The sequence below is a fragment of the Scyliorhinus torazame genome, chromosome 9, assembly GCF_047496885.1.
Source record: "Scyliorhinus torazame isolate Kashiwa2021f chromosome 9, sScyTor2.1, whole genome shotgun sequence".
In the NCBI taxonomy this organism is placed as follows: Eukaryota; Metazoa; Chordata; class Chondrichthyes; order Carcharhiniformes; family Scyliorhinidae; genus Scyliorhinus; species Scyliorhinus torazame.
The window spans coordinates 59,628,097-59,640,192 of NC_092715.1; the positions used below are offsets into that span (position 1 = coordinate 59,628,097).

Below are 12,096 nucleotides of genomic sequence, written 5' to 3' on the forward strand. Positions count from 1 at the left end.
TGATTCCCCAGCAGTCGAATATCCTGCTAATATTCACTGTGTAAATTCTCACACGGTGCTGGGTTAGAAAGCTGATGACGCCTGCAAAACTGCCAGCAGGCATTACCATGTTCATGGGAAGAGGGAAGAAAAATGGAAAAGGAAATTCCAACACGTATCTCAATTATGTGCAAAGCTGATCTTTTCTCACGCTCTGCCTCTCGTTGCGGAGAGTCGCTAATTCTGCTGATTATAGTAACTCGCCATGTTCATTCTGGATCAGGAGTTGAGGATAGTGAGAGAAAATTGGTGTATTTCTAAACAGTATAATTTCTGATCCTAGCTTTCAATTATGGCAGTGTTGAATTTATATATTTAAAATTATTGTCAAATAACCTTGAAGTAAATGTACTGTTATCACAGTATTATACAATATATTTTAATTCTTACAAATAAGCACCATTGAAATCTAATTGGCATTCTAACAATATAATGGTTGTATTGATCTGCAGCAGTACATGGTAGAGTCCCCTATTTCTATCTTCCTATCGTCTGGTATGACCTATTAAAGCATTGACACATATTGTGAAAGAACAGTGTTTAGGAGCAATGTATTTTGAAGCAGATAAAAGCAATGATGTCAACTTAAGAAATGTAAATTTTCTAAAATTACTTTTATTAAATAGGCATGAAAACACATCTATCAAACCTTTTATTTTTTCACCCCCTGTAGATGGACGGCAATCTTCGCAACAGCCCCCAACATAAACCGCAAGGTGCGACCCCTTCAAAACCGACCCCCACGAGCAATGAAACCTGCTCGTCACAACATTGATTGTCTTGGCTGCTTTTATTGCCGATATATCTGTAGCAGGTCTTTGAGTTAATAGAACTTTTAATGTGATCATGGGTCTAAGAGTAGGGAAATGAGAGATAAAAAACAAGTGCCATTTTGAGGTGAAGTATCTGAACATCTATCCAAGATGGAGGTCGGGAAGCCTCCATGTTAAACAGCGGGACTCACCAGCTATTGTTTCCAATTCAGCAACTGGAGCTCGGCAAACCGTGTACCCTTTCAGGCATAACATTTCAGACACACATCTTTTTGAATCTTCTGAACGAGCATTCAAGAGTTTAAAATGTTTCAAACTCCAATAGATAACCAACTGCTGTTGGGGGTTCTAGCTTCACTTATTATAGATGGATATAAAATGTGCCAGTTTCTGAAGGGTTGAGCAGGTGGCTACCAATTCTGGAGGCAAACATCATCTGGAAACAGCAGTATTTCCTAGAATACTGTACTGTTTAAGCCCTGCTGTCTACACTATACAGATACAGTCCAACTCTGGTCTGTCTTGCAACGAGTGACCAATCACTCCTTAATAGCTCTCATTAGTAGTTTGTTTGAACTGAAAAAGTTGTACCTCAAGTAATGTTTCTAAAGGGCTGCAGTTACTTGGCATCAATCAATGCATCGTTGACTCCATAGTTTTAGTGGAGACACCTTTAGTACAGAATGCTTCAAGTATTGTAAATAATGTTAGGATATTATTTTCGTAAAATTCCATAGATCAAGTAATAAAATAAGGGCAATATCAGATTGCATTTAAAACATTTTTGACTTGAGAAGTAGCAAATGCTTTTGAAGAAACGTGTGCTTTTGAACTTTGTTCTGTTACATGAATGTATGTAATGGTTACTAACTAGCTGAAGTGCATGAGAAAACAATCAATTAGAATCGGTTTAGATTCATACCATATCAAATTTAGATCAGATGCTGCAGTGATTTGAAGTCATAAAACTTAGTGCAGTTAAAACTGAACCAGTTAACTTGGGTTACTGTGTCGAATTTAATCTCAATTTGTGCGATGGGAAGTATCTCCAGGAGGGAACATGAACAAGTATTTTTAATGGACCGTTTATACCAAATTTCTTGGACCCCAATTATTCAAGAAAGGTTATAACTCGGTTTAAACTGTAAATTGGAACATGAAAATGTCAATCTGAATGACGTGCTTTAATTGCAGTTCTCGTGTGATAATATTTTCGAAAAAGGACATTATTGTTTGTGCCTTTAATTATGTTTTTGTTTAACTCAGATTCTGCCTTGATAAAATATCGATAGCTCTCCTTATTTAAAAATAATTGATTATCATGCTGAGAGAAAGCACTCAAATCATTGCATTAGCAAGGTTTTTGTGTACATTAATGTGCTTTGAATGTTTAGTACATTTTGAGTTTTATATTGTCCTATGCTAAACATTCTCCACAAGAATACTTCATTTGTAAAATCAAAATCTGAAGTGTGGACATCCTCGCACCAAGTGTACGGTGAAATGCAGTTTAAATGCAAGAACAATGGTTTTTCAGTAGGCATCCATATCCTTGAGAAATCCAGTTTTTAAGGCTTTTTTGAGGATTGAGAATATTTGCACGAGGATATAGGTATGAATTTGAGTTATATCTGACACCAAACCAGTTTCTATTAATTATCTATCTGTGTTTAAAACAGAAGGTGCTGGAAATGCTCAGCAGGCCTGGCAGCATCTGTGGAGAGAGAAAGAGTTTAAAGTTTTGTGTGCGATATGACTTCTTCAGAACAGAAGGAAGATAGGAATGTGATGGGTTTTTTAATGCTGTTGAAAGGGTGGAGCGGGGAGGAAGAACAAAAGTGTGAGCGGCAGAATAATGAACAACTCTGACCGAAAGCATGAAACCATGGAAAATGAGATCCAGACTGGCACATGGCAACAAAGCAGAATCAAGATGGGGGGGTCAGAGTTGATAGTCTGAAATCATTGAACTCTATATTGAGTACAGAAGGCTGTAAAGTGCCTAATCAGATGAGTTGCTGTTCCTCGAGCTTGCGTTGAGCTTCGAGGGAACTCCGCAGCAGGCCAAGGACAGATATATGAGCATCTACAGCAAGGTGGTGAATTTAAATGGCTACCAACTGGAGGTTCTTGGGTTATGCTCGCAATCTGAGGAGAGGCTTGCTCATATTTCTGCCCTCGGCCCTTTGCGGTGTTCCAACTCTGGACAAATGCTTTGTTTCTTCACTAAAACTGTCACCACTCCCTCTAGTTCCATGGCATCTTTATCATTTCATCTCTCCAATTCACTACCCCGCATCTTCACTTTGGTTCCTCCCCCCCCTTGTCCCCTTCCCACTTGCAACGACAAAACCCATCAAATTTCTATCATGTTTCAATTCTGAAGAAGGGTCGTATTTGACTAGAAAAGTTAATTCTTTCTCACTCCACAGATGCTGCCATCTCGATGTATATTTCCAACACTTGCTGTGTTTATATCAGGTTTCCGCATTATCTTGATTTTATCTTTCTCTAGTATTCACTTTAGATCTGAGTAACTGAATGTTACACTTTCAATTATTTAGTGCCTCTCAAATCCTTTAATGACTTGTATGTTTGCTTTGTGTGTGCTTGGTATAACTTGAGCAGGTGGGAACACAAGTTTGTTTGTCCGGTGTTGCAGAGCCAGGGGATTTGTCTTTTGTTTCTTGTGTAACAGCTAATGCAGCTGATATTTATGATGCTGCTTTAACGTTTAGGTACCTATATTTCTTATATAGTCAGGATATTATTGCTCCGTACCTGAACTGGTCAGGATATTACTGCTGCATTCAGCACTTTATCGTTTAGCTAAAGCATTTTTTTAGGGTGCTTGAACTTGAGACTGACCATCTCTAAATGTTTGTGTACATTTTCTTGTAGGAGTTTTCCTCAGTCATTTAAAAGTTTCTGATCAAGTACAATGCAATTACTGTTTTTTTTTAAACTTGAAAACCTAAAGTAGTCGTAAATGTGGGAATTACTTGCCAGAGTCTGAATTGATGTTTGTTTCCTTGGTCTGATCAGATTTGGTGGGGTTTTGTAAGTTACAAAATGTTCACTTCCAAACGCTCCTCTTAATTACCATTGTGGTAAATATAGATCTGCGCATTGGCATAGAAAGAGCATTCGACCCAAAAAGGCAGGTAAAAGCTGCCCTGAGCAATATGTGTGCATACTTGGGCAGAGAAGAGCAGCCCATAGGGGTAGTTTATACATATGAAGGCATACAAGTAACTCCGAGAGAACAGGTGTGCCTCCGTAGCTGGGTAAGTGTTGCTCTGAGACGCATAGATGCTTATGTACAGTGGTCCAAGATGCAAGAGATAGGTAATAAATGCTGCCCTTGCCAGCAACGGTTAATCCTAAGAATTAATTTTAAAAACTTACAAAGCAGCTTGAAGAAGCAGATGTTGCATGGTGTTTGTAACATAAGCACAATTTTCTAAGTTTTGTGGTTTAATATTAATTTGGTTTAATATACAAACTAGGGATCCTGTTTATAGCTTTAATGCGGTTTTTGATGTTTGATGCCATAAGTAAGCTTGTTTTCCATTCACGATGAGGAAATTATATTTGATTCCAAGTTTGTGCTTCAAGGAACTAAATTTGGCACTGGTGTTGGCAGTAGCATTTCTAAAACAAGGTAACCTCTGCTGCTTTTTTAAAACTTCATTCTTACTGCAGAATAAGTATTTATTTTGGCATAATCTCTGCACCTTTCTCCAGTCTTTCGTTGAGATTTTTATCTCTTAAGATCTATTGTTAACAGCATGGGACGATTTAAAATTTTCTTGCGCCTCAAAAGATCAGTTTTGGAAGAGATGGCATACCTTGGACTGTCCACATGTTGTAACATGGTTGAAGCAATGGATCAACCATTGGTGACAAAGCTAGAAAGGCACACCTGTTGTGCAGAGTGACTTGTCTGTCTTTGTGTGCACACATGACTCCTAACATCATGAGAAAAGGGAGCAGGACTAGGGCATTTTTTATCTATTTAAGCTGCTCTACCATTCAATAAGATCCATGGCTGATCCCATTGTGACCCAGACTCCGCTGTCTTGCCCGTCCACCAAAATCTTTGACCTCCACCTCAGTCAAAAAAATCTGACTACCTTGGTCCTGAATATATTCAATGACCCAGCCTTCACTGCTCTCTGGGATAGAGAATTTTATAGGCTAACGACCCTCTGAGGTAAAAATTTCCTCTTCATCCCTGTCTCAAATGGGATATCTCTTATTTTCAAACGGTGCCCCCAGTTCTACATCTCACCATGACAGGGATCATCCTCTCGGTATCTGTGTAAAGCTCCCTCAGTACCTTACATGATTCATTAACTTCTCATTCTTCTAAACTCTCATGAATATAGGCTCAATCTGCTCAACGTTTCCTCATAAGACAAACCCCATTCACTCCAGGAATCAGCCAAGTGAACCTTCTCTGAACTCCGTCCAATGCGAGTATATCCTTCCTTAATCAAGGAGACTAAAACCGTACACCGTACTCTCGGTGTGGCCTCATCAATGCTCTGTATAGTTGTAGCAAGACTCCCCTACTATTATACATCATCACGCTTTCCAAAAAGGCTGATGATCCATTTGCCTTCCTATTACTTGCTGTACCTGCATGCTAACCTTTTGTGATTCATGTACAAGGACATCTGGATTCCTCTACTGGAGCACTCTGTAGTCTCTCACCATTTAAATAATATTCTGCTTTTCTATCCTACCAAAGCAGACAACCTCACATTTTCCTACATTACATACACCGTATGGCGACTTTTTGCCCACTCACTTAGTCCATCAAGCCCTGTGAAGAATCTTTGTATCCTCCTCACAGCTTGCTTTCCTATATTTGTACCAACAGCAAAATTGGCTACAATGCAATCCATCCCTTCAACCATGTTGATATAGCTCGCAGATAATCGAGGCCTCGGCACTCTTTAGAGCTGCTCTTGTCAGCCAGGTATGCACAAATATTCAGCTTTAATTGACGTCTCCAGTGTATATTGCCCATCCCTAGTTGCCCGAGGGACTGGTAGTGGGTCACCACCTAAAACCACTGTTGTACATGTGTGATTCTTTTTTTTGGTGGTAATTTGGTGCAACTGAATGGCTTGTTTTTTTAAACTGAATTCATTTTCTCAAACTGACATATTGAGATTTGTTTTTTGTTTAATTAGTCCAGGTCTCTGGACTGTCAATCCAGCAACAACCACTCCTTTTATGCCCACGTATTCTCTCCAACAATGATGTAACCTCAAACAGGGTACTATGACAGGCAGTGGGTTGTTACCTCAAATTAAGTTCAATTGTGCTACAGGCCTTAGTTGTCCTTTTTGAAAAAGTGTTACGTTGTAAATTTCATAAAGAGATCTTGTATGAAAGATCCAGATAGCCAAAGTAGACTCAGCCCTTCAGACTGAGAGATGTCAGTGCTGCCCTCATGAAAAAATGAAATTGCAAAAGGATTATCTTTTTGAAAAATGCCATTGTGATGGAGGGCAGATGGTAAAATATTCAAAATATTAGCTTTAATGCAACAATGACAAAAATTTAGACTATCACGGTCTTCTAGCTGAGATTTGTTCTGAACTCTTGAGCAATATGTAGATCATAGATCATAGAATTTACAGTGCAGAAGGAGGCCATTCGGCCCATCGAGTCTGCCCCGGCTCTTGGAGAGAGCATCCTACCCAAGGTCAACACCTCAACCCTACCCCCATAACCCAGTAACCCCACCCAACACTAAGGGCAATTTTGGACACTAAGGGGAATTTATCACGGCCAATCCACCTAACGTGCACATCTTTGGACTGTGGGAGGAAACCGGAGCACCCGGAGGAAACCCACGCACACACGGGGAGGATGTGCAGACTCCGCACAGACAGTGACCCAAGCCGGAATCGAACCTGGGACCCTGGAGCTGTGAAGCAATTGTGCGATCCACAATGCTACCGTGCTGCCCATAATTGTCTTGGATTTTAGGCGCTGTGCGTTCATTAACATTCCGAAAGAACCAGTTTGAATGCAGAGCAGGTTAGACTTGTTTCTCTGTTTGTTATTGTGGATTATCAACAAAACAATAGTTTGCAGACAACTGCAACTGATCATACCAGGGTAGTGATACAGGGGACATGAGAGCCCTCCATCTGAATTAAGAGCCTTGTGGGGGAAAAAAGTATTGAAAGAGAAATGTTACATCATAAAGTGATGCAGCCCCTTGAAACGAGCTTTCCAATTAGCCCCATTCCCCTGCCCCTTCCCTACAAATTAATGGGTGATATTTGTCATTGCCGAGGGCAAGCTGAAAGATGTGCTGCTGTTGTCTGTTATGCAGTACTGCTGAAGTGAATTTGTACCTTTTCAAGGTTAATGGTGAGTTCCATTTGAGTTTAATTTCCCTTGGGTTTGCAAAAGCTGCGAAGTCAGAGCCCCAAATGAGATGCCTGGGCTTTGACTTTTTACAGTGACTGCAATTTCCAGGTCAGTAAAGTATTTTCCCCCTCACTTTCTCTGATTGTATTGCAAGTACACACTAATCCTGGTTTAAGTCAGAACATGTGGTACCCTATAAGAATGACAACATTATACCATGTCAGGAAGGGGGCCAGAAATGCCTGGAGAGCCAGTGCACTAGTGGAAGGGTGGGAATCTGATTGCGTCACAATCCTGTTGTACTTGCGGATGGGATGAGGTGCCTGTGCCATTTATCGGACTTGCGGAGTATCTGTCCTGCTGGGAGCCAGGAATTTTAGAGCAGAATTTAGAGCTTTAGCTTTTAGACCTCTTTTTAAAAAAAAACGTTGAATTTTTTTTTTAACAAAACAACATTGAAATTTTAGAATGGCTATTGGGAGATCAAGATGGTGGCTCTCACTTCTGTCAGCATGTTAACCTGGAACACAAGTCTGTGTGGGATTCTTGGTAGTGACATCCTACCATTGGTCCTACCTCAAAAGAGGTTGATAATGGTAGGGGTTCAGAGAGGCCTGTACCCACCTTCTGTCAGAACTTTTTATTTTAACGACTGTAAAAGAGTGTGGAGCCGGGCCCTGCCTCAAGTCCTGTTCCACCCCTCTCCAAACTTGCATCCTTTGCACTCTGTCTAGTGCAGCAATTTTGGGTTCATTAATATATTATTTTGCGGGAAACGTGTCAGTAATTACACATTTTTAACAATTATTTGGTGTAATTAAACTGCATTCTTGAAATCAAAGCTTGGCTTTCTAATGTTTTTCTTCATGTTATTGGTAAGGTCAGTTAGGAGTTTGATATTTTGACCCCTGCAATATTTTCTGTGCCAAGGGAATAAATATCCCTTTACAGTCACAGAAAATAAGTTCACATCTAGACGGGCATGATTTTAAAAAAAAACACACACTAGACATACTTAAGACATGTGAAGGCCAGACCAGGTAAAGACAGCTGATGTTTTTCCCAAAGGGACATTAGTAAACCAAATGGATTTTTACAGCTACTCAATGATAGTTTCTTGTTACTGCGACTAGTTTTAAAAAAAATCATGAAACATATTTTATTAATTCCACCAGAATTGCCGTGCCATTTTTAAAGGTTGCCACGGTACACAAAACTTTGACCAGGACTCCCCCACACCCACCCAATGCAACATGCCCCCAGGCACTGCCCGGGCATGACCCCCCCCCCAACTCTCTTGAGCGAAACACTTACCTGCTCTCCTCTGGCAGATCTAGGAGGCCTGATAATGAAATTCTGATTCATTATAATGGTGTTCCGATGTTGAACATTGGGATTCCCATTGCGTCACTGGCGGGGACAACTGCGGCGAAACATCACACCAAGCCCGCCCAAACAGAACGGGAGCAAAAAATCCCACCCGTCGACTAATCGTTTGTATTTTTGCAAATCCATGGGCAGGGAGGGTCGCTACCCGAAGGACACATTGAAAGTACTTGACAAGGGCCAGTGGAGAGATGAGAGTTTTTTAATAATGCAGCGAGATGCTTTGATCTGGAATGCACTATTTGAAAGGGTGGCAGGAGTAGATTCATTGGTAACTTTCGAAAGGGATAGGATGGATACTTTTAAATGAAAATATTGTAGAGCTAGAGGAAAGAACAGGAGTGTAGGGACTAATTGGGTAGTTCTTTCAAGAGCTAGCACAGAGATTGGGCTGAGTGTCCTCTTTCTGTGCTGTATCATTTTGTATTGTGTTAATGACATGGGCTGATTTAGGAACATTTATTTTGTTTGCAACTTTGGAATGTAAACTGGTTTTGAAGGTTGCACATCTTGTATTGTATTTTTCTAAGCCTCTGCAGCTATTGCAATATTGAATGTACAAAAAAAGTCACAACCAAATAAAGATTCTTAAAAGTCTTTTTTGTGTAATATATCACAGAATATGCTTATTTTTGTTGCTACACATCTGCCATTTATTTGGTGATTCAGGCCTTAAACCCCCCACACAGAAGTCCATAGGACAGTGGCCAGAATGAGCAGGTTCTTTAAGGGGGTGGAGGATAGGTGTGGGCGGTGCACGGGGTGGGGCCCGCGAACAATGTCCACATGTTCTGGGCTTGTCCGATACTGGAGGGATTCTGGCAGGACTTCGCTGATGTCTGAGATACTGAAGGTGAAGTTTGTCCCGAGTCCAGAAGTGGCGATTTTCGGAGTGTCGGAAGACCCGGGAGTCCAGGGGGTAAGAGGGGGAGGTAGGGTGGAGGAAGGGGAATGGCAGGATGGGTGTGTTATTTATCGGTTATGTGACTTCCTGGTTGTGGTCTTTTTCTTGGTTTTGGATTGTGTTTTTTTAAAATTTAGAGTACCCAATAATTTTTTTCCAATTAAGGGGCAATTTAGCATGACCAATCCACCTACCCTGCACATCTTTGGATTGTGGGGGTGAAACTCACGCAGACACAGGGAGAATGTGCAAACTTTACACAAACAGTGACCCAGAGCCGTGATCGAACCCAGGTCCTCAGCACCATAGGCAGCAGTGCTAACCATTGCGCCGCCGTGCTGCCCTGGAATGTGTTTATGTATATTTATAAATACCTTAATAAAAATACATATTTGTAAAAGCCCCACAGAGCACCCAGGGTGAGCCCAGTAAAAACCAGCATGAGACAACCATTCCAAGAATGTAAACCTGTGCTTGAGTGTTAAAACAAACCTCCATCCATTACCCTCACCTAGAGTTGGGGTGAGTGGAGATGGACCAGGCAAGAAGGGTCGTAGCAGGGTTTCTGCCAGCAAGATGGGAGCTTACTGCTGTGAGGATCAAAGGTTGATACATTGCAGCAGGAACGCCTGTCAAACTAATGAGAGAGGAGGAGACATTTTAAAAGAGGAAGGCAAAGTTTGTACCAGCTTATTCTGAACTGAGGAGATGCTAACAGGCAATATGAGGGCCTTAACAAGGGGGCAGTCATTCTCCACTGTGGAATTTCCAACTCCCTCATCTGATGGGCGGGTGGTAATTGCAGTCTGAGGGAGGAATGTTGGCTGGGTCTGGTGAATGGGCTGCAAAATCTATCGCCATGCTGGTGGGCTTCAGATGTAGCGTAGGCCGGTCATTTTCAAAGTCAGGGTCGCGACCCGCGGGCAGGTGTCGGAAGAGTCGCAGGGCCATGCGTCGAGGCAATCCCGATTGTGGGAAGTAGTGCCCAATGACCGGGACCAGCTTTTAAAAATGCCGGCTGCGACGTGCTTTTAGAACGTCAGCCGGCCGACGCATGCATATCCCCTCAGCAGTGCACAGGTCATGATCCCAGCAGGACACATCATCTCCTCTTGACGCCAGCGCGCTGACCCAGGAGAAGTTTTTTTTAACACAAATTTTTTTTTAAATCGATGGAGTCTTCCAGTCTGCAGCGGCGGCAGAGAGCAGGTAACGCGCCCCATACACTGACATCACGTGCTCTGGGTGCAAGAGAGATTCCTCCATTCCTCCATTTTGCAGCTGTCAGCAGTGCTGGTGTGAACTCCAGGGCCTCTGGTAAACAACCCATGAAGTCAAAGCTGAAAACAAGAACAAAGCAGTATAAAGATGATTACTTGAGGTTTGGGTTTATTAATTGTGCCAATGCCAATCAGGGTGCAAAGTTCATGTGTGTGATATGCAGGAAAGTACTGGCAAATGAAAGTTTAAAACCCTCAAAACTTCAAAGGCATTTGAATATTTAAGTATGGTGAGTTCGAGGATAAAACCTCTTGATATTTTTCAACGGATGTAGTGAGATCTTAAATCATCAGCTGAAGTCCTTAGCAGAAATGCAACATTTAATAACAAAGCAAGTGAGATCGTGAGGATCAAGCAGGCTCACCTGTTACATTAAAGGTAAGTGAAATTGGTGGGTCGTGAAGTTCAGGAGAAAAATCCAGATAAGGACATTTACTACAATTCATTTCATATGAGCAGAACTACAGGGGGAAATGAATAATACATGTACAAAATACAGATGGCCTGAATGAAAATCTAGAAATGTCTTTTTTTACATAATCCCACAAAAATAAATAGGTATAGATGCACACATGATGCAAAGTTGTTCTGAAAGTGGATTGGCTGTTAAATATATTTCTGCATGGGCTTCCATTTTGAATGGTTAAATATGCTCGCCCTGGTCAACATTTATCCATCAACTAGAATCACTTTCACAAAAAGCAGATTAATTAGTCATTTGCATCATTTCTGCGTGTGGAGTCTTTCTGTGCACAATTTGGCAGGCTGCATTTGTCTAGAAAATAATGACAGCACTTCAGAAGAGTTTCATTACCGCCAATAGCATTTTGAGACACACCTGAGGATATGAAAAGTGCTGACAGATAAAAGACAAGGGGCGGGATTCTCCGGTCACCGATGCCAAAATCGCGTTCGCCGGCCAGAGAATCAACGTTGGCGCCATAATCGGGGGCGATATCGCTTTTGCGATGCTCCACCCCCTCCAAAACGGCGTACACTAGGAGTACGCTGTATGCCATATCAACGGCCTCAGGAGGTTACCTGAGACCCATCCCCCGATGCTCCGCCCCCGACCGGCCGTGTTCCCGACAGCGTCGGTCGCATGTGCTATTTTTTGTCGGGATCTCGGCATGGCAGCTGCGGACTCAGTCAGGGGAGAGCCTATCCGCGGGCAGGGGGGATGTTTGCAGGGGCTGGGGGCTCTGATGGGGGATGGTCCGGGCGTCGCAAGCCTGGCCGAAGGAGGGGCACTATTTGGCAGGCCAGGTCGGCGCACGGCTGGTGCCATGTTGCATTGCGAGGCCGCCGCAGGCC

At 42.1% G+C, this 12,096-nt stretch overlaps 1 protein-coding gene across 2 annotated transcripts in view; it reads left to right on the forward strand.

Annotated features, from left to right (window-relative positions):
* mtx3 (metaxin 3) overlaps positions 1-9,194 on the forward strand; it is a 59,243-nt gene extending 50,049 nt beyond the window's left edge. For both annotated transcript variants that reach the window (XM_072515984.1, XM_072515985.1), the window contains one exon: positions 713-9,194. In XM_072515984.1, coding sequence (XP_072372085.1) covers positions 713-814 — 102 coding nt within the window. In that variant the 3' untranslated portion in view covers positions 815-9,194. The remainder of the gene's footprint in view (positions 1-712) is intronic.
* Positions 9,195-12,096: the final 2,902 nt, after the last annotated feature.